At 35.1% G+C, this 27,600-nt stretch overlaps 2 protein-coding genes across 3 annotated transcripts in view; both read left to right on the top strand.

Moving 5' to 3' along the window:
• The first annotated feature begins 2,538 nt into the window (after positions 1 to 2,538).
• LOC127879343 (uncharacterized) lies at positions 2,539 to 4,161 on the top strand. The gene has a single exon (XM_052426126.1). The coding sequence runs from the start codon at positions 3,015 to 3,017 to the stop codon at positions 3,357 to 3,359; it is 345 nt and encodes a 114-aa protein (XP_052282086.1). The 5' UTR covers positions 2,539 to 3,014; the 3' UTR covers positions 3,360 to 4,161.
• Positions 4,162 to 10,428: 6,267 nt separating this feature from the next.
• LOC127879337 (sulfate anion transporter 1-like) overlaps positions 10,429 to 27,600 on the top strand; it is a 58,352-nt gene continuing 41,180 nt past the window's right edge. For both annotated transcript variants that reach the window (XM_052426117.1, XM_052426118.1), the window contains exon 1: positions 10,429 to 10,584. In XM_052426117.1, the coding sequence (XP_052282077.1) occupies positions 10,550 to 10,584 (35 nt within the window). In that variant the 5' untranslated portion in view covers positions 10,429 to 10,549. The remainder of the gene's footprint in view (positions 10,585 to 27,600) is intronic.

The raw sequence follows: 27,600 nt of genomic DNA, 5'->3' as shown, positions 1-27,600 counted from the left end.
CCTCCTGTATACATCTTCAAGTGAGACAGTTTTGTGTGCATTTATATAGGTTCGACAGGACGGTTGAATTCACCAATGTAACTCATCAATTGTCAATTAAAGTAAAAATAAACTACGTGAATGTATTTGGGTAACACAAAGAATATCGAGAACACAACCGTGAAGGTTAACTCTTTCAGCGCTGGAACCGAATTGCAAAGGCCTTTGCAAACAGTTTGGATCCAGATGAGACGCCACAAAGCGTGGCGTCTCATCAGGATCCAAACTGTTTGCTATTCTGATAGTATTCTTTGAATTTTTTTTCGAAGATAATACTTATTTTAGAAATTCAGCAGTCGTAATTTTAGCAGACGACCACTTCCCAGCATGCAAAGGGTTAAGTGTTGACAGCTTTAAGTGGATCTGCAGGTGGAAACTGAAACTGGCGGTGCTTGTTTCGCTATAAATTATGAATTATAATTTACTTTTTAGAAATGTATTATGAAATGGGAATCACATTAAAGATACGAGATAAATGTTTTCAGGACGATACATATAACTTGTGTAAGACTCAAGAAATAGATCGTAATTGTTTAACCAAATCGATTCATGTGAGAGGTAGGGTATGGCAAGCGGTTCGACGCACAATCCCAAGAAACTAGGTTTCTCATGAGAAACTAGGTTTGTGAAATCCCAAGAAACCAGGTTTCTCATGAGAACCTAGGATCTGATTTGAAAACTTTAGTTAACGCTTGAGAACCTAGGTTCTCATGAGAAACTAGGTTTTTCATGAGAACCTAGGTTCTCATAGACACATAGAACTTAGGTTCTCATGAGAACCTAGGTTCTCATGAGAACTTAGATTCTCATTCTGAGAACTTAAGTTCTCGTTTGGTATCCTAGGTTTTCACAAGAACCTAGGTTCTCATTTGAAAACCTAGGTTCTCATGAAAAAACCTAGTTTCTTGGGATTATGCGTCGAACCGCTTGCCATAGTAGAGGCTAGGCTAAAACAGGTTTAATGTCTCGTCGAACCTCACACTTCGCCCAGCGACAATCGCCTATTTAACCATTAGTTCTACATGCCCACATAGTACAACTTACCTGTGTATATGCCAAAGTATTTAACATTATTTGAAGTTAAACGACCCTCAATATGTTCTCACGTATACACAAGTTTATAAATGGAAAAAAAACTGTATCATCTAATGCAAACATTGTCCCATAAAAAATAGCCCAACATGTACCAGCAAAAAAAGTAGGCATCTGTGCCACATAATCGCCTGTCAGCTGTCGACAATCTGCTCTTTGAAAATTAACACGTGTTAACCTTAAGGTTATCGTATTTCTTTTACATCATTGAACACCCGGAGTACTCGATAGATTAAATAAATCCCAATATTGAATTAAATCAAAATCTTTATCTACATTCAATGCCTAAAGCTGTTTTATACTTCTCACAGTTGAAACAGGATTAATGAAGAAAGAATAATAGACTGAGACCAATACTGTTACAGTTCAAATGTGGTGTAAGACATTTAATATGTAATACCATTAAAGGCTGGAATCCAACCTATTGCCTTAACACGATCGAACAATACTTTTCCAAAGTTAAACTACCGCATGCTTTTATTTATAGAAATATAATTCGTATACTTTACTGGGAATTTCGTAAGAAAATAAACACGCATTACAAGGGTAGACTTATTAATTTGCAAATGTCTCGGTGGCAGTTACTGTTATTATAATGATAAGTTAACAGACAAAGGAAAATTCATCTAAATCATGCAAAGATTAACACGTTGTAAGAAACGCACGTGATTAAGTAATACGTACCATCCTTTAAAAATCAAGATGACAAAAAATATTTGTAGTACATAAAAATACAGATGTATATAAAAGGAAACGTAGATTATTATTATAAATGAATATTTAAGCTACAGCGTCATCGCATTTTGAGTCGTTCGCCATTTGTCCGCACTATGTTAGCGGAAAATATGTATGTTCTGGTGGCCTGACCGCAATAATAAGTAATTTAAGAAGCGATTTAGGATTTTAGGATAAACTTTAAATAGATTTTAAATAAACGAAAATGAAATATAAAATAATAACAAAGACAATTATACCAAACATATTCGGATAATAATCATTATTATTTCATTTAAATGGACAGTGTATACAGACAACACTTATGTAACTACACAAGATTAATTATAGAATAGCATTGGTGCCACTGTCAAAATGTTAAAATGAAGTTTACAGATATTTTCCATTGTTTTGATAAGGGCATATTGCCGAAACGTTAAATTAAACGAGTAGAATCAGAGATAAATTATTATTTAATATCCATGCGGATAATTCATTTGATCTTATACAACAACAATTCATACATTAAAATCACATTACGAAAAACCCGATAAGCTTTTGAGCATTTTCAATTGTTTATATATGTATGGTAAATCTGAGACAAATTTTGTCCAACAGCTTGCTTGAAATGTAATTCAAAATCCTTTAATACCCAGGCATTACCAACGGACTGTATAATTGCTAGACAAGGTACACAAACTTATTGATTACCGCGGGGGTTTGCAATGTTCATACGGACAAGTTGGTCGGAACAACGGCTACTTAAATAATAAATTCCACAAAGACGGAATATAAATCATTTATATATGAGACATCGGTTTCAATTGTAAGGATAACAGCGGACGAAACATGTTTTGAATGGTGTGAACAAATAGCTGTGCATGAATATTTTATAAAACCTACCGATCGAAATTATCGCTCACAGAGCAAACAAATTAAGACTAGAATGCGATAGTGTTGATCGTAGAATTTAATGTAACTTGTATTATTTTCAAAATATTCATCAGAGCAATTCTGGAGTGTTATTTAAAGGAAATATACGTGTTTTGTTAATAAGAAAAGGTATACAACTCTGCTGAAAGAATCTGTACAGACGTTAAATTCGACTGTGAAACACAGGCACAAACTGATTAAAAATCATTTTAGCAACATAACTTTATTGAGAAAAAATGCCCTCACTGTCGTCCCCTTGGTTTCATCAAACCGGAAGTGCGCACGACATCCACGCGCACTCGGGCGTCAAGTCGCCTGGTGGCAGCTCCATGAGCGAAGCGGAAATAGAAGAGCTAAACAAGCGCCTGTTGAGACCGACAACCTCCTCGAACGCCAAGCGATCGCCGTCATGGAAGCTGGACCAGACGTTCATGGAACAGGGGCGTCACTCGTGGGCAAAGATGGAGCTTTTTGAGGACTGCAAGAAATGCTTGTGGACCAGTGGCGGGGCCATTAAGAAGTCATGCAAAACCAGACCCACGGAGAAAAAGATGGAGGGTATGCGGAACCCGTACCTTTGATCGGCGCCAACGTTACACGTTCGCGTGCATTTAGTCGTCAGTCGGACTCAACGTCGCCTGACGTCGAATAAACGTGTGTGCTTTCATAGTGTGCAATCACATAGATAAAACGTGTGACTGGGTTGTAGATAATTGATTATACACCCTGCTTGTTATTTACACTACAGTAGCCAAGTGGATCTTCAGCAGAACATGATTGGAACTCTTTAAGTTGATTCATTGCGTTTTTCTTGCTGTCTTTATTTCCCTATGTACGGACAAACTAGATTTTCTTTACGTGAATTTATGAACTTTACGCTTGCAAGCTGTAAGCTATACCGTATGTAATCTGTATTTAAATTTGCTGAAAATAAGTATGGCTGAATTATACATCGTTGTTGCAACAACAATACGTTAGAGTTCTTTTTTCGAGTAAAGTGTTTCTCTTGTTATCTTGTTATTTAACTGTTATGATTTTCGAGTTAATAACTTGTTTTATACTAACCATATGCTCCGTAATACAGTTGAAGTTAGTTAATCTACCTATGTACGAATGGATGCATGCCGTTTATATATGTAAATGCAATCCCCATGCTACATACTTGTATATTTGTTGTTATATTATATAATTTAACCCAGTAATCTTTGGGGTGCTCAATATTGTAAGAATTGTTTGTTAAGCGACTCTTAGTCAGCTATACAGTATTACTCGTTGTCAGCTATACAGTATTACTCGTTGTCAGTATTAGTTTGTTTATGTTTAGCTTATTTGATATGTAAACATAATATACTGCTTTAACAATAAAATTGTTTATGTTTTAAATTTTAACCCGTTTAGGGGTTGTGTCTGACTTTGTTATAAATCCCTTTCCAAGCGTTTAAGTTCGTGAATTAAATTGTTCATTACGAACTTGTCGTGGCGTAATTATAACAGGCATATGCGTTTTAACAACATTGCAAGCGTTCCATACATTCTGTACATTATCGATTGAATGCAAACTTTTAAATTTCAGTTATTTTATTTTAGTAAACCAAATCAGAACTATTTTATGTAGATGCAAGCGTTACAGTGAAACAGTAGTAATTCACCTTTTAAATCCAAAATTAAAGAAAAAAAGAATTCATATTCTAAACACCAATTATCATTAGTCTTTTTAGATCAGTTATTAGACCCGTTGAGCTGTTAATCAATGAAACAATGTATACATTGGTTGATTATGAGATAACATTGAAAAACACTATGGTCGCCGTAAAAATGTCTCAATAGTTGTGTAAAACTCGGCGCCCGTTGTTAAATGGGTCAGTGATTGGGTAATGGTGTCATCCCCGTTGGCGAATTCATGCAGGAATATTGCCCCAAACGGTACGATAACTGGGTCACTATCTGAATAAACCAAATTTGCCATCGCTCTTACATATAAGTCGGGAATTGCATATAAAATACATAGAAAGTCACGAATAAGGACTAGATTCCATTCATACCACTCGAAGAAGAAAGCACACATACGTGCAATAAAATTATATTGATATGGTCGAAGCATGTTTAGTTCCTTTAAATGAACCTTTTCATGTGTTGGTAAATTGCAAAAAAAAAACCTGAAGATAAAAATGCTTCAGATTAGCAAATTGTCGTTGTATTTAAGATATTTGCGAAAAGACAGTAATACTGAACAACTACAATGCTCTTAAATACCAATTATATATTGACGATTTCAAAACCGGAAAATTATAAAGTGAAACAAACGCGAAACGATAAATAATATAAAGAGTTCTGCTGTATTTCTTGAAACTACGAGCATTTAATCTATAAAGTATAAAAACATAACTCATTGTATGAGCACGGATGGCCGAAGTGCTAGACTTTTACTCAAGGGGTCAGTGTTTCGAGTCAATTATCTTCTTTCTTAAATTGTATTCTATTTTTACTAGAGCTATTTAGTTCCAATGTTAACATACTGCCGAGCAGACACAGTAACGTTGATTCAACGTTGAATCAACGTCAGATTCAACGTTGAAAATGGGTTGGATTTATATTTGATTTTGAAAGTTGAGACAACGTTGAGGCATCAACCTAAAATCAACGTCGATATCAACGTTGAATCAACGTTGTTTTAACGTTGAAAATAACGATGATTCAACGTTGAAACAACGTTGACTTAACGTCAATATTTGGTTGAATTTTCATTAATTTCCATTCAATATAGCGAGGTTTTCCAATTGTTCTTTTATAATAACTGTTAGGACTATACACAATTTAATAACTACATTGAGTTCATTAATAACACAACACTTTATTAATATTAGAGATTGTATTTTTTAACACAAGTTTCATAACATTCCAAAATAAGCAGTTTTTACTTTTACACTTAATATTTAGTTATTTTCAATATTGCTGGTCAAAAAGCAACTATTGTCCACTAATTGCTGATCTTAATACAACTACATGTATAATCCACAATGAAAGATGATTCGATGTTACTAATTTAAAGCCTAAATTCTAACCAACTAAACTCTATCACACGTTATTATAAGCTACACATTTGTCCACTCTCACCAAACAGACCCACACTTATCAACATTCACAACATAAAAAGCTGATAAGCGCAGCCAAAAATGTTATCTCTCTTGCAACAGAGCACATTTAATTTTAAACAAACAAACAAACAAACAAACTCTCTCTCTCTCTCTCGAACAATATCAGATATCAGATCCAGCATCCACACCCAAGGTATAATTAATCGCAGTTCGCGACACTTCAGCCAAAAAAGGATGAAAATCAATAAGCAATCAACACAACATAACATAATATAACACTTACATACCAAACCATAACATAACATTGCATAGCATAGTATAAATTGTCAAATTTGACCAGATGCATTTACACAACATTTAAATGGTAATTAACACGCTAATGTATATTCAATGTTGACAGACTGCTTAATATCACTATATACACAATTAAAGTGTTTGAAAAGATGAATTTATTAATCTATCAGTTGGAAAAATAATTTCGACCTAAACCAAATATCAACGTTGATACAACGTCGAGTATCAACCAAGCAGAATGCAGACGTCCATGTAGTTGTATATTGGCTGAAATAAGGTTTATCGACGTCACGACTAACATTCAACGTTGTTTCTACCTTTGATTCAACGTTGTGTGTCTGATGGGTGTATATCAATTTACAGCATTAAAGACAATACTTCAATACATGCCAAAAACATGTGAAAAGATCACGTTAAGAAATGTTAATAAACTAAACTAACGTGTTTGTACGGTATAATTTATTTGATTAACTATTAATGGGAAATAAATGCTTTATGCGCCATTAGACCGAGTTATCTCTCTTTACATGAAAGACATTATACCGAGAAGCCACAACATAATAAAGCCTTATTAAAAAGAGATATCGCAATGCTATTGCTTTGAGAAAAAAAATCTGTGGGCACATAAAAAGACCAATTTAGATTTAGAATCATTTTTCCCAACGACAAGAGCGATTTGGAGTGCATTGTATTGTATTGTATTGTATTGTGTTGTATTGTATAGGCCTTAAACTTTGAAATCCCGAAGAATAAGTGGCTGGGGCGGTGGGCCATGGTGCCCATTCATCTATTCGAATGAAAGTGGGAAACCCGTTTCTAAAATATAACTACGTATACATTAAAGCGAGATTATCGTAATTTAAGATTGAACAAAATTTAGCTGTTCATAGAATCAGATTGAAGATGTAATATAGATGTCTTTATATTGTTTTAAAGTAACACTGATTATTTTCAAATTTGAAAAGCAAGTTAATTTGGTAAATAAGTCAACATAACCACATAAAAGTGCATTACAATAGAGTTGAGATCTAGTATTATTTGAACTTCTTTCGCAACTGGACTTTAACAAATCGAAAGTCGAAATATGGCTTTCGGTGCCTGACACCGCTTCTATTGTTTATCGCACTCCAATTACCTTTTTGAAACCATTATCAACGTGTGTGGCATTTAGTTATAGAGTACATAAGAAAGTTGCAAGAAATGGTCATATATATTGAGCTCGTACATGTATTGGCACGCTGAATATATATGCTTTTAGGCAGGCTTTTCATTTGTTTGTTTGAAGACTTTGGAAATTTATCAATAATTATATCTAAAAGAAATGCGTAACACCAAATTCAGTTGGGAAGAAGTTAACACATAATGTTGTTTAAGCTAGGTTCCCACTGCCGATCAGATCAACTCGATCAAGCCCGACCAAGCGGTCGGGTACTGATCTGGTTCGGTCGACATGAGTTATCGGGGGCGGTCGGGTAGATCGGCATTGGTCGGGCTTCCTACCCGATATTTTTTGACATGTCAAAAAATATCGAGTAGCGGTCGAGTAGAAAATGGATCGAGAAGCGCTCGGCAAGTGATCGTGTATTAGTCGAGTAGAAGATCGAGTTGATCGTGAAGCAATCGTGTGGCGATCGGATTGACATCTTTTACACGATCTCTACCCGATCCGCTCGACCTCTACCCGAGTTATTTTAGATCGCAACACGATCCACTCGACCTCTATTCGATTTGATGTACAGATTTACAAGACTGATACCCGACGGCTACTCGACCGTACACGATCACTTCCCGATTGTTATTCGACCATACACGAGCTCATGTTACTAAAACAAAAATCACGTGCAAAACGTCATGCTTGACTCTCATAGCCTTCTTAGAATCGGACGAGTAAACATCCAAAAATGCCAAGAAATGGCAAAAAGGCGACTGATACTGCTTAAACTAGTAAAACAATAAATGACCATTAAAGTGATTAGTGAACAACAATGTTTGAAGTTTTTATTCTCAAAGTTTCAATACACGACCGTTCGCGACTTTGTACGACTGTAGAACGACCATCACGATCTGGTCGTGTGAAGATCTGGTGGCGATCGAGCTGAGGTCCACTTGGTCGAGCTGAGATCGTTTAGGGCTCGCGTATAGGTCGAGATGATCGAGTGGAAATCGGAAAGATGATTGAGAGGACGTCGTGAACGAGTCGTGGGGGGTCGTGTGTTATCGACATGAGGTCGAGAAGAAGTCGTGTATACCCTTTTAAGTCGAGCTTGGTCGGGTTTGGTCGGGAAATTATGGTGATCGGGATAATCGAGTTGATCGGATCGGCAGTGGGAACTAGTACAACAACAACAACAACAACAACAACAACAACTACTACTACTACTACTACTACTACTACTACTACTACTACTACTACTACTACTACTTCTACTACTACTACTACTACTACTACTATTACTACTGCTACTGCTACTGCTACTGCTACTACTACTACTTCTTCTACTACTACTACTACTACTACTACTACTACTACTACTACTACTACTACTACTACTACTACTACTACTACTACTACTTCTACTACTGCTACTGCTACTACTACTACTACTTCTACTTCTACTACTACTACTACTACTACTACAAGTACTAGTAATTAATTATTAAGCTAGGAGCTAGACGTGTTTTTCCGCTTCGTCTTAACAGAGCTTTTATTAATACGGACTCAAGCTCCAATAATCTAATTGACCAGTCGCCAACTCCGCCCACATTTTGTCGATCAGCCAATCAGATATCGATTTTTTACACACCCCTCAGCAACGCTTATCTGGCCGCCATTTTGTCCGACAAACAAAGCGTGTTGTACATATGGAATGGACGTATTTTTTAAGAGTTTACACATATTTTATATCAAATGCATGATCATTACTTTTCGATCATTATTCAAAATTGTAGGTGCTATACATACTTTATAAAAGGTTATTATTTTATCTTTTATTTCTTGAACATATGAACGAGTAATGAGAAAACAAACACACTAAATAGTTTAACCACACCAGGTGTGTGTTCTATAAAACGTGTTATACCGTATGATGCACAATATTATTAAGCAGTTTGGGCGACATAATAATTGCCACACGTGCTTATTAATCTCAGCGTAATTGTCGATGATTAATAAATAACAGTATGTTGCGTGGATCTCAGAATGAAGGAACATTAAGGCATTGTTAGGTACTGTACACAAGAAAAGAAAACTATTTAATTACTTAAATGATTTCCAATTATATAATTATTTTCTGTGGATCATAAACAAGGGAAATCATTATAAATTGTTAACTCAAATATTGTTTTAACTAAAGTAAAAACGAAAAAGGGTGATTTCAACGCGGCTAAGACAGCTTAGAGCGACTTCAAGTGTAAAATGTACGGCTTATAATACAACAACAACATTTCTAAAACAACATATATTGATACGGGGAGAAATGTGAAAATTGCAATTAACATATAAGGGCCATCTTGTTATAAATAAGCAAATGCATTATATGCTAAATGTTTTCAATTCGAATGTTCGTGAACAGCACCGTAATACCAACATTTCATTATTTGATTGTGAAATGTAACAGGTTCGCATTAAACATAAATGAAATAAAATGCATATTAGACTATCTGTTAATGAAACCACGAAATTAGGCCTGTATTAAATTATGGTTACAATCAAAATTTAATTTATGTCTAAATAAAAAAAATCGGTGTCTTTTTTAAAATAACACAATAAAACAAAGATCTAAACATTTTTAACAAACAAAAAACCCATCATGATATGGATATGTCATTTGCATTTAATAAAAATATTTTCAAAATTATATATGAATAGCCACCGGGTTCACTGTCAGACGGTTGAATACAAGTTCAAATTCAATTTGAAATAAATGCTCATTTTTACAACGGATTTTTCATCAACTCCCTATATAAAATGTATAAGAAACGTTTCTTATAGTCAGTCTGCCGTTAACTTATTTATTTTGATTACGCCATTTCTCTCAAAAGTATTTATGATAGTATTAACGTTTAACAAGCAGTTTAGTTTAGTGTGCGGCTTTAATAATTTATATTATAGAAAAGAGCATAATACATCATTACAAGTATAGAATTTCCCTCACGTAATCCGCTATAATTGCGATCTGCTTGTCGGAGTTTTCTAATCACTAGACCACGTGACTATGTGGGCGGAGCGATCGATAATTTGGCGACTGGTCAATTATAGAAAGAGTAGTCACAGGTTTTCCAATACACACTCCATTTGATATGTTTAAGTGTTGTTCACATTTACAGGTTTGTCAGGGTGAATTTTGAGTGATCGATAAGAGTCCACGTACAATTTATTTAAAATGGATTTCTACGCGAACAACAGCTTCTTATCAAGGTAATGTTTTGCCATTTGTTCTGTAGTAATGCAGATATACAGTATTGTTTAAAGCATTTATATTACATCAATAATTAAGCAGTTATCAACGAGTACATCATCTATATAAAGCAAGTGTCTTACGAACTCTGATTGCTATAAACTAGTCTTCAAAGAATCAAAGATCATTCAGTAAGGTTAACTGTCTTGATAGATCTGTTTCCATGTTAAGCAGACGCTTGTAAACTTATTTTCTGTGAAATAATGTTTATCAATACATATTGCCATATACACAAAGTGCAAGCCGTTGAATGGTATTCGGAACAAGGAAATGAAGTATTTAGTAACGAGTCCTACATTATAACTCTGTGTCTGTATGCAACATTATAACATCTGGGGCGTGTCGTTGAAAAACCGGTCTGAATGCATGTTCATAGAGTCGTGTACGACCCCCCCATATCACCTATTTATTCGCTCCCTGACCTACTCTCGCATGTACTTTTTTACTTCCGAGTCATCAAATCATTCTCTTACTTAGCTCGATCTGTCACCTCGCACGAGATATACTTGCTAAGTCAATTAATGAAACTTAGTGGTATGTTTACATTTAACCAAATACATCTATCACTAAACTGGCGTGTGCACAATAGTTACATGCGCGAAGCGCGAGACCAGCTTATTTGTTAACATAATGTGGCTGGTAGTAGGTATGTCTTATATTCTTGTGGCTAAGGTGAAAATAATGTCCGTGCTGCGTGTCAGACCAACTTACTAAATAAAATATGAGGTTTATTAGTTTCTCAAAGTCTCATCAGCATATATACAATCACTACATGCAATAAAACATAAGCATAATAATAAAATGCTGTCACTCGAAAGTATCGAGTTATAAGAGACTAGAGTATTACATCAACACAAGAATCATCATACAATTAGTGTGAAATGAAAGGTAGCTAACCCCTGATTTCAAATAACAGAAACTGTAACATGAACTTCAGAGTTACCTCTCTTCCAAATACCATAAAATTATAAAGTCTCCACTAAAAACTGGACATCAGTTAAAACAGCTTTGTTCAATCTTAGAGTTATGAGACTAAGACACATATAGCACTGTACAGTTTAGGACTATATTACATAATTCAATGATTGCCCCCACTGACCTCACCTTAAAATTTGCCATAACAAATAAATCATAAAATATTGAAAGCGAAAATAAAGCACTATGTCTTACAAAGTCATATATCGCCTATTGCCAGACCATCTACGAACTGGTCAGTGGTGACATTCAAACTTTATTATTGTCTCATTCGTATATTACATATATGACTATACATACACATATACAAATATTCACATAAAACACGTATACGACCATTCTATTGAAGAATTTTAAGAGACATACCTATTCAATATTACATTACTTCAAGACTTTTACATATTTACACGAAGTATTAAAAGTTAGGTGACCATCGCTAATCGTTAATTAAAAACTGCTATAAGATTGATGAATTTGTAAAATGCTGAGAGTTGTAAATGGGCCCTTATGCGCATATAACATAAAAAATATAAAATATCGAATATCATCCAAGATCATAGCTTAAGTGAACTGATTAGCAATGATTACATAAACGCAAATAAAAGAACATACGATTAAAGAAAGTACAATGCCATTATTAAATAGGAATAAAATACGACGTTGTAGAATACTAAAACAGGTTTTGGCACAAAAACGTATCATTTCAGTATTTGTGAAAAGGAATATCAATTATTCATTTTTAGACATTCTAGCAAATGTATTATCTACAAGCTTAGCCTTCTCAAATAAAGCGTGTCTTATATCATCGTACAAAAAGCAATCTAGAAGTACATGGCTTTCATCTTTTTTTCATTTTCAATATTACCACAAAACGGACATTTCCGTTCAAGAACACTTAAGCCCTCGTGTTTCTATGCGCAAAGGAGCGACACCGCAGCGGAACTTGCTAAATGCAGCGCGATGTCGTGGGGCATAATAAGTGTGCAATACATCTCGGTCTGGTAATCATTTTTAAACAGCCGATACGTACGTAACTTATTACCACCGCGACCAGAAGGGCCTGTGGCACTATTTAAAGATTCCAGTCATTCTGAAAAAAAGTTGTCTTGCATCTTGCTAGTAACCTTATTGACAATAGCATGCTTTTGAATTGAAACAGAATACAATTTTACAATATTGTTGTGCATCACAAGTTTTTAACATATTATCAACATAGAAAGCCCAGCTCTTGCATGATCTATTTGCTGCAGATGCAATGCAAAGCGCAACTCGTTTATTTACTCTTCAGTCAAGCATATAAGATAATCTAGCACAATAAATAGAAATGGATTTCCACTGTCTGATTTCCGGGGGTATCCATCCCAGTTCACCATGGACCGCAACATTTGGCGTATATTTACCGACACCCCAAAACAAACGCATGGCACGATACTGCACGGCATTAATACATGAGTAAGAACGATAATCCCAGATAGCAGAGCCATAACCATGATACCTGATAGTAGGCCAAACTGTAGAATCTAAGTGAGTAAATGCGTTATAGACCACCAGCAGATTTACATTCAGCTATAAGAAGACCAAGAGCCCGACTTGCACTTTTAGAAACTACCTTTGCAGTGACATTGAAATCTAAGTGCTCTTATAACATAAGTCCTAAATACATATATTTGTCAATAATAGCTAATGTGTGATCACCACATTTGAAAATGCCCCTATTAGGTATATAGCTAGGTCATTTATGTAAAGATTAAACAATGATGTTGCTGATGCCATTGTGGTCGTTGCGAATGTAATTGTCTTTAATTTCTGATGGCTAGACAATTTTATATAATTGCATGTTGTTTCAGTTTATTAAAAAAAATAATTCTAGACGCGCATCACATGTTTATCGTTTATCCATCGTTAATAAATTATTTATAAACTGTGTGTACAATAATCTGTTAATATAAGTTTTTAAATATTTATCAGGTTTATTATTGCACATTCCGCGATGTTTTTACGTGCATTTTGGATTATATAATTTATTTATACCGTCCCTGTGTCTATTTATTAAATAATGAAAATAATCGTCACGCAATCGTGCAATTGGAAATAAACGACACGCATGTATCATCTGTATAGTATATACAGAAAATACAACGACCTACAATTCATGTTATTTTATGTATTGAAAGCAATACTTTGTTGTCAACATAAGTTTTTTATCGTCAGAATGGGTTAAATAAGTTTGCAATTGGAGATAAAAAACGATAATTAATATTGAAAAGCAGTCACTTTAAAGTTCGAGTTGAACCCAAACATTAATTTCAAGAGAATTATTTAATAGCGGATTTACCTGTGTTATAACCCGAAAAATAGGGTATTTAAAAGTTTTCTGAATTTTGGACTGCCTGAGCCTTGTTCGGAATTTCAAAAGTACAGAATCCTTACTCAGAGTCGCTAGTGTCGAACACTGATCGATAGATCAGATAATTCTGTTGTCCCCGGTCGAACATTGATCGATAGATCAGATCATTCTGTTGTCCCCGGACGATTTTCTGACGCTCGGTGTGTAATTGTTAGTCCAAGTACTGCTGAAAAGTACCCCTGATACTTTAATGCAAACTTCAAAATACCCGGGAAGCGGATAATATTCTAAAAAGTACCCCGGAGTATGGCCGGGTACATTTAAGCGTAATTTTCGTACTCTTGAGTACATTGCAGTAATCTTAAGTTTGTCGGGTGAACTTTTAAAAAGTGCCTGAGCCGAAAATTAAAAATTGAGACAACCATGATTGGTCATTTTTGGCTCAGGTACTACTTAAAAGTACCCCGGGTACTCTTAAAGCCCCATTACTACTCAAAATCAACGAAATTTTCGTACAATATTTCGTAAAATAAGGTTAAACAATTAAAAACCAGTGTTCTTTATGGCAATTGCCGAAATTTCAACGCCTTATGTGGTCTGGTAAAATAGATGTTTGTAGATACAAAATGCTCGTTTTAAACCAGGTTTTCCGAATGAAAAGACTGTTGATTGTCCCCTACCGGTTTCACCGTAGGGGACTTATGGTTTGCACTCCGTCTGTCTGTCAGTCTGTCTGTCTGTCAGTCAGTCCGTCACACTTTTCTGGATCCTGCGATAACTTTATAAGATCTTAATATTTTTTCATGAAACTTGCAACATGGATAGATGGCAATATGGACATTATGCACGTCATTTCATTTTGTTCCTACGTTAAAAATGTTGGTTGCTATCGCAACCAAAAAAACTATTTTCTGAAAATGGTGGAATTTCTGACAATGGTGGAGCCGGTAGGGGACCATATTGCTTGACAATAGCCTTGTTATATTGGCGAATGTCTGCGGGCGGGCTGGCGGGCGGGCGGAACATGCTTGTCCGGGCCATAACTATGTCATTCATTGTGAGATTTTAAAATCATTTGGCACATTTGTTCACCATCATTGGACGTTGTGTCGCACGAAAGAATTACGTCAATATCTCCAAGGTCAAGGTCGCCAAGACTAAAAATATATTTATTTTGAAACAAAGGGGGTTAGTTATAAACAATCAGTTCAGTTTGAGTTGTCTCTCTGTATCATACTTTTTTTCAAATTGAAAACCTGGTTTTGTGACAATTTTGTCCCTTGTTATTATTGTTTTGCATATTTAATTCCATTTTAATTTCCCGCAGCGATATCTATTCATACGAAACATGAAAACTAACATGGTGCCATTTTAGTGTTCGTGTGTCGTATGAATAGATATATTCGCGGGAAATTAAAACGGAATTAATTGTGTCACAAATAAATAAAAACGAGCATTTTGCATCAACAAAAATCTATATAGTTAATATTTTGCATACTTGTTTACCGTCATAACCCCAACCTATAAACACGAGCAGACAACTTTATCAAGCATTTTGACAGAATTATTGCCCCTTTTGTACTTTGATAATTGAACATTTTGCTTACATTGCCATAACTATTTTATTTATGATCAGATTTTATTAATACTTTGACAAAACAACTCTTACCTGAATACAACAATGGATTCCATCCAAAATACCCCCCACGCCCCAACCCAGAATCCCTGCCCCCCCCCCTCCCCCCCCCAATTTTTTTTTCCTTTTTGTTTTTACTTTTTAAAGATCATCTAATAAATGACCACACCCCGCATTGTACCACCGTCTCAACCCCCCCCCCCCCCCAGAAAAAATAATTTGTTTTTAATTTTTTTATTTTTGAAAGATCGTCTAACAAATGACCACACCCCACATTATACCCCCCTCTTAACCCCCCTACCCCCCCCCCCCACAAAATATATATATTTTTTTTTTTGAAAAATCGTCTAATAAATTATTGAATATTAACAATTTCTCCATGATGGCTTACGCTATACTGTCAAGCACTCGAATAGTCGAGCGCGCTGCCCTGAGTGTCCTCTGACAGCTCTTGTCTTTTATATTCTGAACATAGTGTTTAAGTTTAGGTTCAAAATAAAATAATAAATTGCATAAATAAAAACGTGAAAATACAATGGCGCAAGTATTGATCCACGTGGCTTGTTTTATGTTTCCCTTGTTTGTATTTCTACTCTCATAAAAGCATGCTTCTTTTTGATCATGCGGGCGTACACGTTGAAGTCATACGTGATAGCATCAGAAAACAGAGTGTCGCGAGATAACACATGATCTCCCGCAGTCTTTCATTGAAGTTCCAATCTTTGTTTAATGAGTGATCTCTGATCTTACTAAATAAGCAGAACATGTGAAATTGCAGCGTGTACTTTTAAATTGTTTGTCGCTTTTGTCAGTTGCTAAGCTAGTCGAATGTAAACAGATGTTCGTCATACGATATTCCGTGAGATACGGCCAGTCGTGTTTTAGATCACAATCTATTTTGTTAGTTTGTGTAAGAATTCAAGCATTTCCAAGTTATGTCAATTTACCGTTGTCAAGAAAGCACACTCGTGTTCCTGATTTGTAACTCAACCTTTTAAACCCGCGGTAGTTGTCGATCTTCGTTCGCTGCACACATATAATTTGCGCCGGGTGCTGAAGTGGCCAGGGTGAACGTAAACGTGTTTTTTTCGGCGTAGACTAGCTGTCCAAAATGTGTTTGGCTTTTCGATTTTGTGCAGTCAAAAGAAAATTTCCCACTAGCAAGCCCGATTGAATACATGGCATTTTCCTTTCGTTTGAAAATACCCAAACTGCGCGAATTAGAAAGAGTTAAATGTACAGTTTTTCGAATCATTTTCCTTAACCGATAATCTAATTGACTACCTATTTTGCGAAGCATAACCACAGGTGGTTAGCGTGTGGCTATGATATTAATTAGTGAAAACATCATTTTGAATGATAAATAATCATATTATAACGAAAAATTAACTTTTCTGAAAAAAAATATTTCACTATCAAATATATATATAATAGTGAAATATTTTTTTCAGAAAAGTTAATTTTTCGTTATAATATGATTATTTATCATTCAAAATGATGTTTTCACTAATTAATAGCATAGCCACACGCTAACCACCTGTGAGCATAACATTAACCTAATATTTTTTTCTGTGTGGTCTTATTTAAAATTATAGGGATTCAGTAGCGGGTTTGCGCCAATATGGACCGAGTGTTTAGCGAGAAAATGTTCTATTAGTATCTACAAGAAAATGTCTGAGCGGATACAGCGGTTTCACACAATTAAAGATCTACAAATAAACAGCCTATAGTTGTTTGTAGATATTTGACTCATCTCTCGCATTAAAGCGAGATCATACGATTTTTATATGTGTTTAATTGTAGTATATTGATAAAAATATGTTACAGTAACACAAAATAGGCAAGAAAAATTATACATTGAAGACGAATTTCATAAAATGCAGCAAAGACAAATTAGCGCACCGTTAGGATCGGAGTTAGTATTCGTGTGTCGTATGAAAAAATATCGTTGAAGGAAAATAAAATGATCCGTAAAACAAAATTGCGTCTTTGTGTCGAACACGGACTCTAGCATCTAGATGATATACGCTCCGTGTGTCGTATGAACGAATCTTTACTAAAACTAATTTAGATTCACATCGTACATGCATGATATACATGCTGGCGAATTCGACTGTACAGACATTTTCGATTTAAGAATTAAATATCTGGTTTATTTCGCATTGTACGACACATGTTCTACTTGACATTTATTTAAATCTATATTGAAATATATGTATACCCGTTAATAAGTGTGTTTACACATTTTGTATACATTCATAAATATTCGTATATATCGTATAATCGTATAATCTCGCTTTAATACAGTTTGTTTGTGCCCATTATTATTTGGCACATGGTAATCACTTCGGCGTTTAAATCTTATCTTTATATCGTTCTAATATTGAACAATTACATGTGATACCGTACTGCATTATGTGCACTTGTATTTTATATAATACAGGTATTGATGTTACCTTTCATGATATAGTTGTTTTATTTATTTTAAATATTGTTTTCACAATTGACCTTAAAATATGTTATTAGTATTGGGTTTTAGATAAGCCGTCGCTAAAGCAGTGCAACCTGACGTGTCATTAAATTAATTACGTTTAACTCTTACGGTATGAAGGTCAGTGCGCGGTCACCCTGTCTTGAAATCGCCATTTCAAAGTCATATTGTTTAGATAGGCGAAACCGTAATCTTTTGACAAGAAATATTTGAATTATTATGGACGCATGTCAGATAAATAACATAAACTTAATGTGTTGAACACATTAACATGATAGATCTTTTTTTTCAATTTAATAAAAAATAAAAACTAGAGACTAGAAACATGCACATGAGCCAATTTCTTGTTTAAACGTGCTAGTCGTTTATATAAGGAAAGTGACAACGATGAAATCGTGTAAATGAATGAGAAAATGATTGTGAATACAAAACTGTATAATACTTGCAACACCACAGAGATAGAGTTTTTCCCTATCATTTACGGAATGGGGCCGGGTCCCTTTGGATTGGACTTACTCGCGGCGTTTTGACCAAAATTGGGAAATACGTGTTTGTTTTTTAATGATAATTAAAGTGTTTTACAAATTATAATCTAATAACGTGTAACTTGTAGTGCTGGATGGTAGATTAACTAAATGTTCATCTAAACAAATTGTTTTTTTTAATCTTCAATTGGGAAATTTTAGGTCCCATTTGGGAAAATTATATACTTTTTCATTGGGAATGGGGTCGGATATCGACCCTGATTTCGAACTAAAAACACTGAAATATTGATTGTTTATACAAAGCATTACAGTATTTGCAACACGACATAAAACTTATTTAATGAATGATTAAATAAGAATAATAAAACCCAATCGACAAAATATTTAGCTTGATCTCGATGAGTCACGATACAATGAACAATCTAGTCGGACAGCCATACCCGTAGCCAGGGGGGGAGGTGGGGGGGTTGCGTATACCGGGGGGGGGGGGGGTGCGTTGGGTGCGTTCTTTGATTTTTTGACAAGTAAAAAAATGTGTACTATCAGTTGCACCCAACTTTATTCGACGCAAAAGCGGTTATTTATATTTTCCCTGAATCCAGTGAGTCTTCGTATTTAAGCGTTACAATTATGTTGAATCCGATAGGCTACCGACAGGTCACCATATACTAGTAGTTAAATTTCTCTATGAAGTCATTTCCAAGATAGACCGTGATTTTTATTTGCAATTCTTAACCGCAGAATTGCTGAAATCAATAGAAGTGTTGACAGCAACATGTGAGAAGATCTATGCTGTAAAAATGAATTTAAACCGTTGTAACATTTGATCAGGTGGACGTTAATGTTTAATGTTCATTAATTGTGACGGATCTTGAGCATAATGGGCAAATACGTCATTTTTTTCAATGCCCTGGTATACACTGTTAAGGACTTTGAGACCAAAGGGCCAGTAGTTTGTGGTTATAGGGTCTTTATCAAGCCTTAAGTTGTAAATGTTTCTGAAATTCGTAGATAACTTATTTGTTAAAAATAGTTGACAAAAGTAAAAGTAACCAGTTATACCATTTTGTTTCTGTTCAGTATTCAGGCAGCAGAATAAGCCTGGTTTTCAGGTATTTACACACGAGCTGGACAGAATTTAAACACACCGTTCAGAACTTTATTCTTACAAATATGTCACGTTATTGAAGTACATTTGCAAAAATCTTTAGTGAATATAAGACAGTTTTTTTTGCAGTTTGTGCCGATTCTTGAGAATACGTCTGAAATCGGTGACAAAAATTCAATTTGCGTGAAGGATATTTGTTTAGTATAAATGCATTTTTTGAAAAAGAAAACATGCTTATTATATAAAGTAATTCTGATGTATTTCACATTGACATACGCAGCTCAAAAATCCATATTTTATGCACTAGTTGAAATTCTTAAGAAAAGTTGTTTTACAAAGTTATTTGGAAAAGAGCAGCACTTACCGCAACGTCAGATACCCACGTTCGACCCATTCCGTTACTTTCCATTTATCGACCGTGGGACATTACGAGCTCTTTTCACCGTTTTAGGGTGTGTCAAATCCAGTAATTTCATTGGATCCCTCACGGTTTCATGAGGATATTTTTTTACCTATGATACAACTCGTACTTTAGAGACTTAGGGTTTGTTGTCAAAATTGCGTCGTCCGTAGAAATGGAATTTCGTCGTGCATGCAAATACTTTAAAATTGAGAATTTAAACGACTTTCAGAGTAAAAGTATCTCTAGTCTCTTACATGGGCGCGATGTCTTTTTAAGCACTCGGACAGGTGGATGGAAAAGCTTGGTGTATCAAATCGCAATTATCCAGGCGAAGCATTGACACCTCAAAAGCGAAATTCTTTTGTAAACTGCGATTTCATTGGTCTACTGAAAGGTTACAGTTAAGGTCAAACCGGCTTGTATTGCTCATATTGTCCCACGGCTAATGCTGGAGAGTAACGGAATGAATTAGTCGTGGGTATCCGACGATGCACTTACCGGTATGTTGACTTCCATTAACAAAGTCACACGATCCTGCATCCTGGTATTGATGCAAATTAGAGATGACCCAGTTTTGTTAAACAGTGTTTGTTGTACAAAACACTATTAGCACGTTTAGAGCCAGGCCCGTAGCCAGGGTTTTGAAAAGGGGGGCGCGAATTTTTGCCTTCGACGATTGTTATTGAGCAACGAAGTGTCGAAAGGGTTTTGTTCGGTAGGGGATGTCCCCCTTCTGCAATCGGGGGCTTTGGAGGTCCCACCCCCCTAGAAAGTTTTGAAAATGAAACGTAAACTACTGCATTCTGGTCACTTTTTAACTGTATTTAGAAACTGACGTTATAGAGCATTTTTATATGAAAATTTACTTTCATTGACCATACTCAGTGACTGATCGACATGAATATGATATAACATACATGTATTCCCCAATACGTTTTTCAAGAACCACCTTTTTATTATTGATCAGTCACGGATATACATCATTTTATACGGCGTTTAACCCGACACTAGTATGCGCGCACACACTTTGTTTACATATGCAACACCAATTTTATAGAATGTTAAATCAAACAATAAAAACGGTATAAAATATAATTATTTATTGGAATCTTGGAATGTTGATAAAATTGGTGTGTTTCACCATTCCAACATTCTACCATTCATAAATCAAGCAAATTAAACGGAGATATTTGACTTTATTTTCAAAACAATTGTTTGTCTGCTAATATGGGTAGTACCAGAGAGTTAGCATTGCTCTAAACGTGCAAATAGTGTATTGTTCAACAAAAACTGATTAACAAAACTGGGTCTTCTCTAATCTGCATCAATACCAAAAAAGAAATCAAAATGGAATGACTGGTTACTTTAATTTTTTAAAATTTTTTTAACAAATTAGTGATCTTTTTCTAAACGAATTTTAGAAAAATACAACACTTAAGACCCTATAACCACAAACTACTGGCCCTATAGTCTCAAAGTCCTTAACATAGTTTATTAGGACTTCGAAGAAAAAGATGTACTGATTTGCCCATTATATGCTCAAGATCCGTCACAGTTGATGAACATTAAACGTTAACGTCCACCTGATCATATGTTATAAAGTTTCAAATTCATTATAACAACTGTTTCAGAGTAGGACATTCCTAGTGTCAAGTTTGACATAATTAAAACATTGTGGAAAGTTATTTATATGGAGCAGAACAGATGTCATTAAGTGTTGGTAAACTACATAAAAAGCTACATTGTTTTGTAGAAATGATTTGTTTTCTTGTCATTCAACAACAATATTAGCCTGTCTTGAGCATAGCTGATATTTTTGTTGCTGGAAAACCATTTAGGGGATCCGAAAATGGTTGTACGGCGATATAACAAAAATACAACGCAGTCTGTCGAAAATGCTGTTTACAATGTGTTATAGTTATTAGTCGTGGCTTCATCATTTTGTTACGATATCTATTAAAGTTATGGCTTTAACAGACATCAATAACGATGACAAAAGTTACAAAACAATCATTAAGTATCAAATATCTATAAATAAGTATCGATTTTATACGGATTAGAGTGCCAGGTTAATAATTATGTATTATACAGAAAACAAATATCCATTTATAACAAAGATTCCAATTCCATTTTGCGTGGACCGGCTTCCTAGATCTTCTCAAATTTTGCTGTCAAAACATTTGTTTATTTCAAAAATTCTATGGTTAAATATTGTAAATAAAAATCGCGCGCTATCTTGGGAATGACTTAATCGAGAAATTAATTATATGGTGACCTGTAGGTTGCATATTAGATACAACATTATTTAACGCTTAAATACGAAGACTGACTGGGTTCCAGTAAAAAAAAATGGTTTTGCGTCAAATAAAGTTGGTTGCAGCTTATAGTACAATTTTTTTACTCGTCAAAAAAGATTGGGCGCGAACGCACCCAACGCACCCCCCCCCCCCTGGCTACGGGTATGAGAGCAATGTTAGGCCTCTGGTACTATCCATAGTAGCAGACAAACAAATGTTTTGAATTAAGTCAAATATTTCCTTTTAATTTGCTTGACTAATGAATGGTAAAATTTTGGCATGGTAAAATGCACTAATTTTATCAAGATTCCAATAAATAATGATATTTTATATCGTTCTTATTGTTGGTTTTACTTTCTATAAATGTGTTAGTGAATACGTAAACAAAGTATGTGCGCGCATACTAGTGTCGGGTTAAACGCCGTTTAATATAATGAATTTCCGTGACTGGTCGATAAAGGTGGTAAATAATTAACGGTAATGGGAAATACATGTACGGTATGTTATATCATATACATGTCGATCAGTCACTGAGTATGGTCTATGAAAGGGAAATTTCATATAAAAATGCTCTATAACTTTAGTCACTAAATACAGAAATAAAGTCACCAGAATGTAGTGTTTTACGTTTCATTTTCAAAATTTTTCTATGGGGAGGACCTTCAAATCCCCGATTGCAGGGTGGGAACACCCCCCTCCCGCACCTACCCCCTTCGCCACTTCGTTGCTAAATAAAATTCGTAGATGGGAAAATAAATTCGCACCCCCCTTTTCAAAACCCTGGCTACGGTTCTGACAGCTGTTTAGAGCAAACCACTGAAAAGGCCTGTTCAAAGAGTGCGCGTTTACATATTTAAAATATGTGTGGATGATTCGCGTTTAACCGGTTACTTTATATGTTTTTGTTAATTTCATTTTTATAGTGTATCTCTGTGTTTTATCTGTATACAAATTATCGAAAGTATCTGATAATGAGAAAGCATTCACTCAAACTGACGCAACAACCCGGATTTGATGTGTGTGCGATTCAGCTTATACCCGCAACCTTTGATCTCATCGATATAACTGATAACCTGTCGCCAACACAACCAACATCAACGCCATACCTTTTTAAAACTATTTTTTGTGTGTTCCTTTTGATAACAAAAACACACACTGTCTATTTTTGTATACTTCAACCACAGATACAAGTGTTGATTCTAAAAAGAGCCCCATTTTCACAGCCAAAAATTAGCATTGCCACACATAGCCATAGAAGTCCGATTCTGATGTTTTAAAACAACATGATTAAAATGAAAATCTTTTTGGAGACTCGACGACGCATATATATTTTTTATGAGTGCATATAGGTTTTCCAGAAGGAAATTGTTTACCATTCAAAAATCAAATTGACAGGTTCAACACAAAGTATTATTCTCCACGCATGTAATTTTATCGAAGGTTTATCCCTTCGGATTTTTCGAGGATTATTTTTTATATGTTGTAAGATAAAATAAATACTATTGTTTACTGGTCTTGCTCTTTGTTCCAATAATAGGGACACTGTCTGCCGCTTTAAATCTCTACCTTAACACTCCTCCTTTAATGATCTGAAAATGCCATTTTTTCTACTTATCAAAGAATGGTCAATCTATTTTACTAGCCCAGGTATCGATTATGACGTTGATTATCAAGAATAGCTGGAGGGACTTTATTCAAACGAGCATTCGCCATTTTGAATTAACCCCATATATTGGTTGTGGGTGGCTTTAGTTAACTGTACGTAGATTATCAAATAATTGTTTTTACTTAATAACTTGAAACAAATTAAGCAATTGTGATTAAACTTAATAAATGGATTCATTATGTTCCTGGATGGCACTGAGGATGGGTGAAATCAAGGTCAATGTCTCTGTTACTGAATATAGAGAAATGTCTAGAATGATTGAGAAGAATCTAAGCATATCCGCTTTGTACAAGTGCATCCGTATTGCATATGGGACACATTTGGTCAAAGCCAACAGTCAAGGTTACCGTAAGTTAATAAAGAACAACGGTTTACTCTCAAAATAAAAGTGTATGTGCCTCTTTCTTTGGATATTTTGCAAGTTAGACACGTACTCAATTAATTGAATGCTATAATAACGTACCAAGTATAAAAGCAGTTGGGTATAGCCCAAAATTCCTAAAATAACAACAAACGTCATACACCTCTATAAGTTTAGTTTATTTTTTTTGACAACCAGGGTGCAGGATCACGTGACTTCGATGGAACCAGTAAGTGGTGCTTTTTTTCGTACAGCTTTTTAAAACATTTGTCTTAAAAATTTCAACTTGTGCAAACAAGACAGATTTTTATGCTGCTTTTGCCATATGGTTCTGTGAAATGTATCAGAATTACTTTATTTAATAAACTATGTGTTCTGCATTCATTAATATGGTTATGCTTCACGCAGCCTGAAATTTTGTCAACGATTTCAGACGTATTCAAGGATTTAATCTTTTACCGTAAGGTATCGGCACAAACTGCAAGAAAAGCTGTCTTATGCACTAAAGTTTTTTGCAAATGAATTTCAATAACTTGAGATTTTTCCAAAAATAAAGCTTTTAACGGTGTTTTTACATTCTGTTCAGCCCGTGTGTAAACCCCTGAAAACCACATTGAATCTGCACCCTGATAACTAGTCCAAATTTTTGACGCTCTTAAATATTAAGCTACTTTTTATATGGGTAATATTTCCAAAGAATTTAGCCCATATAAAAAGTATCTCTAAATTCTTTGCGCGTCTTGAGACTACCTGATAACGAGAGTTGTGGCTTTTTTAACTAAAACAAAACAATGTTCCACTGACGTCGCGCGTTAATGCGAAATAATAGTTCCAGTAGTGGTTAATCTGTCCATACGTATTAACCATCATGGGTACTTTCGCTCCTCTATATTTTGGTTTGGTCTTTTATAACCGTTATTGAGTAATATTATTTTCAAAAAATTTCAAAATTGATTTTTGAAAAGATAAGATGTTTCTTGCAGAAATAAATAATGTTTATGAATGTTTTTCGCAAAGCCGATTTTTTGTTTTCCCATACATTCTATCATACGATGTTTTAAGTTGTCTTAATAACCTTTGCAGTTAATTTGTGTGCAAACATCCGTTCCGTTTATTTTAGATTGTAGTTTAACATTAGTCTACATTTATAAGATAAGATCGTCATAGGGAGTATAAACTTTAACATTTCAGTCATTTTTTTTTAATTTTACTAGTCTGACTAGTATACTGTTTATAAAATGGTTAATTGAGGCGTAAATGTACGAAGTTCACTGGTACAGATCATTTCCTAGTCTGAAAATAAGTTTGTCTATAGTTTATATATTTATATTTCGTCAGACAACACCGATTTGGAATGCATTTACAATCTTAAACTAGAAATGGCGCGGCAGAGGCCGACGCGTATCGCCACGCCGCATGTTTGACCCAGGGGCGCCCCAGGGTTGGTAATGGGGCAATGCATAGTTGAGATTGACCGTATTGTCATAAGAGAAGTTCAGTATCAATTAGAAGTTAATCGGTGTAGAAATGAAGAAGTTGAGTAAAAGGCAATTTTGGACGGGTGTTGCCTATGTGGGCGGGGCCCCCAGGGTTGGTATGCATAGTTGAGATTGACCGTATTGTCATAAGAATAGTTCAGTATCAATTAGAAGTGAATCGGTGTAGAAATGAAGAAATTATAGTAAAAGGCAATTATGGATGGGTGTGGCCTATTTGGGCGGGGCGCCCCAAGGTTGGTAATGGGGCCATGCATAGTTGAGATTGACCGTATTGTCATAAGAGACGTTCAGTATCAATTAGAAGTGAATCGGTGTAGAAATGAAGAAGTTATAGTAAAAGGCAATTTTGGGTGGGTGTGGCCTATGTGGGTTGGGCGTCTCAGGGTTGGTTATGGGGCCATGCATAGTTCAGATTGACTGTTTTTTCATGCATAGTTGAGATTGATCGTATTGTCGTAAGAGAATTTCAGAATTAATTTGGTGTGAATCGGTGTAGAAATGAAGAAATAATAGTAAAAGGCAATTTTGTGTGGGTGTGGTCTATGTGGGCGGGGCGCCCCAGGGTTGGTTATGGGGCCATGCATAGTTAAGATTGACCGTATTGCCATAACAGAGGTTCGGTATCAATTTGAAGTAAATCGGTGCAGTAATGAAGAAGTTAATGTAAAATAACATAATAAATGAGTGAAAATCTCTGACCCGGCCCCGCCCCAACCCCCATAACTTTTGACCCAGGGGTCAGATCAAAATTCCAAATAGTGCAGGATCGCACATATGCTCATAGCTACCATGTGTGTAAGTTCCAAGGTTCTAGTGCTTATAGTGTAGGAGGAGATAGTGGCCAGGACGGACGGACAGATGGACGGACAGACGGGCGGCGGAGATAACCACAATATCCCCACGCTTTTCAAAAAGCGTGGGGATAATAAGTCTAGTCTTGTGCAGAAATGCACACTATAATACTGCTATAAATTTTGTGGACTTCTATTACACAGCTGATTAGGTAACCAAGAACTGGATGAACATGGAATGTATGCAAACAAACTACGAGTTGGCTTTTGTCTCATAATATAGGTTCTATGGCACCTTGGTGTATTTGTATTCATTCATCGTGTTCAAGACGTAAATGTTTATTACATGATTGTATTGTGAGTGCATTTCAATGACATTCATCCCAGTAAGCTTTGTGTGTAATGTGCTGATTAGATGCAACGTTTTGTTGATATAGTGGTTGTTTACATCACGTCATTATTTAAAGCGATTCAGTACCCTGTTCGTTAAATATAACTTATAACCCATCCTTTCTATTACGGATCTGTCCCTATCCTTCAAAATCATCAAGGAACACTATCCTTAAGTGAACGTAACACTAATATAGATATTTCCCTCGCTAAAATTAGAATTTCATTGATTTCACTGGACGCCATAGGATCTGAACTGCTTATGTGTAACGTGTTTTGCTAGATGGTTTTGTTAGTTTTCTATAATAAGTGCAACAGAGGTTAACACTTAACTTACATTTGCTACTTCTGTGATTTTTTGTTGTTATTTAACTTATATTTATTTAATGAAATAAACGGTTTATTAAGAGCTTAATTAAGCATTCAAATAGTAACACTATTTATATGTGCTGTTACCGTCTATACAATAAACATATCCTCTACGGTAGCCACAGCATTTTACCTTATGAAAATATTTTCGAAATAGC

The sequence above is a fragment of the Dreissena polymorpha genome, chromosome 4, assembly GCF_020536995.1.
Source record: "Dreissena polymorpha isolate Duluth1 chromosome 4, UMN_Dpol_1.0, whole genome shotgun sequence".
NCBI lineage: Eukaryota > Metazoa > Mollusca > Bivalvia > Myida > Dreissenidae > Dreissena > Dreissena polymorpha.
Note: the sequence above shows the minus strand (reverse complement) of the source record. Positions and strands in the feature narration are given on the sequence as shown.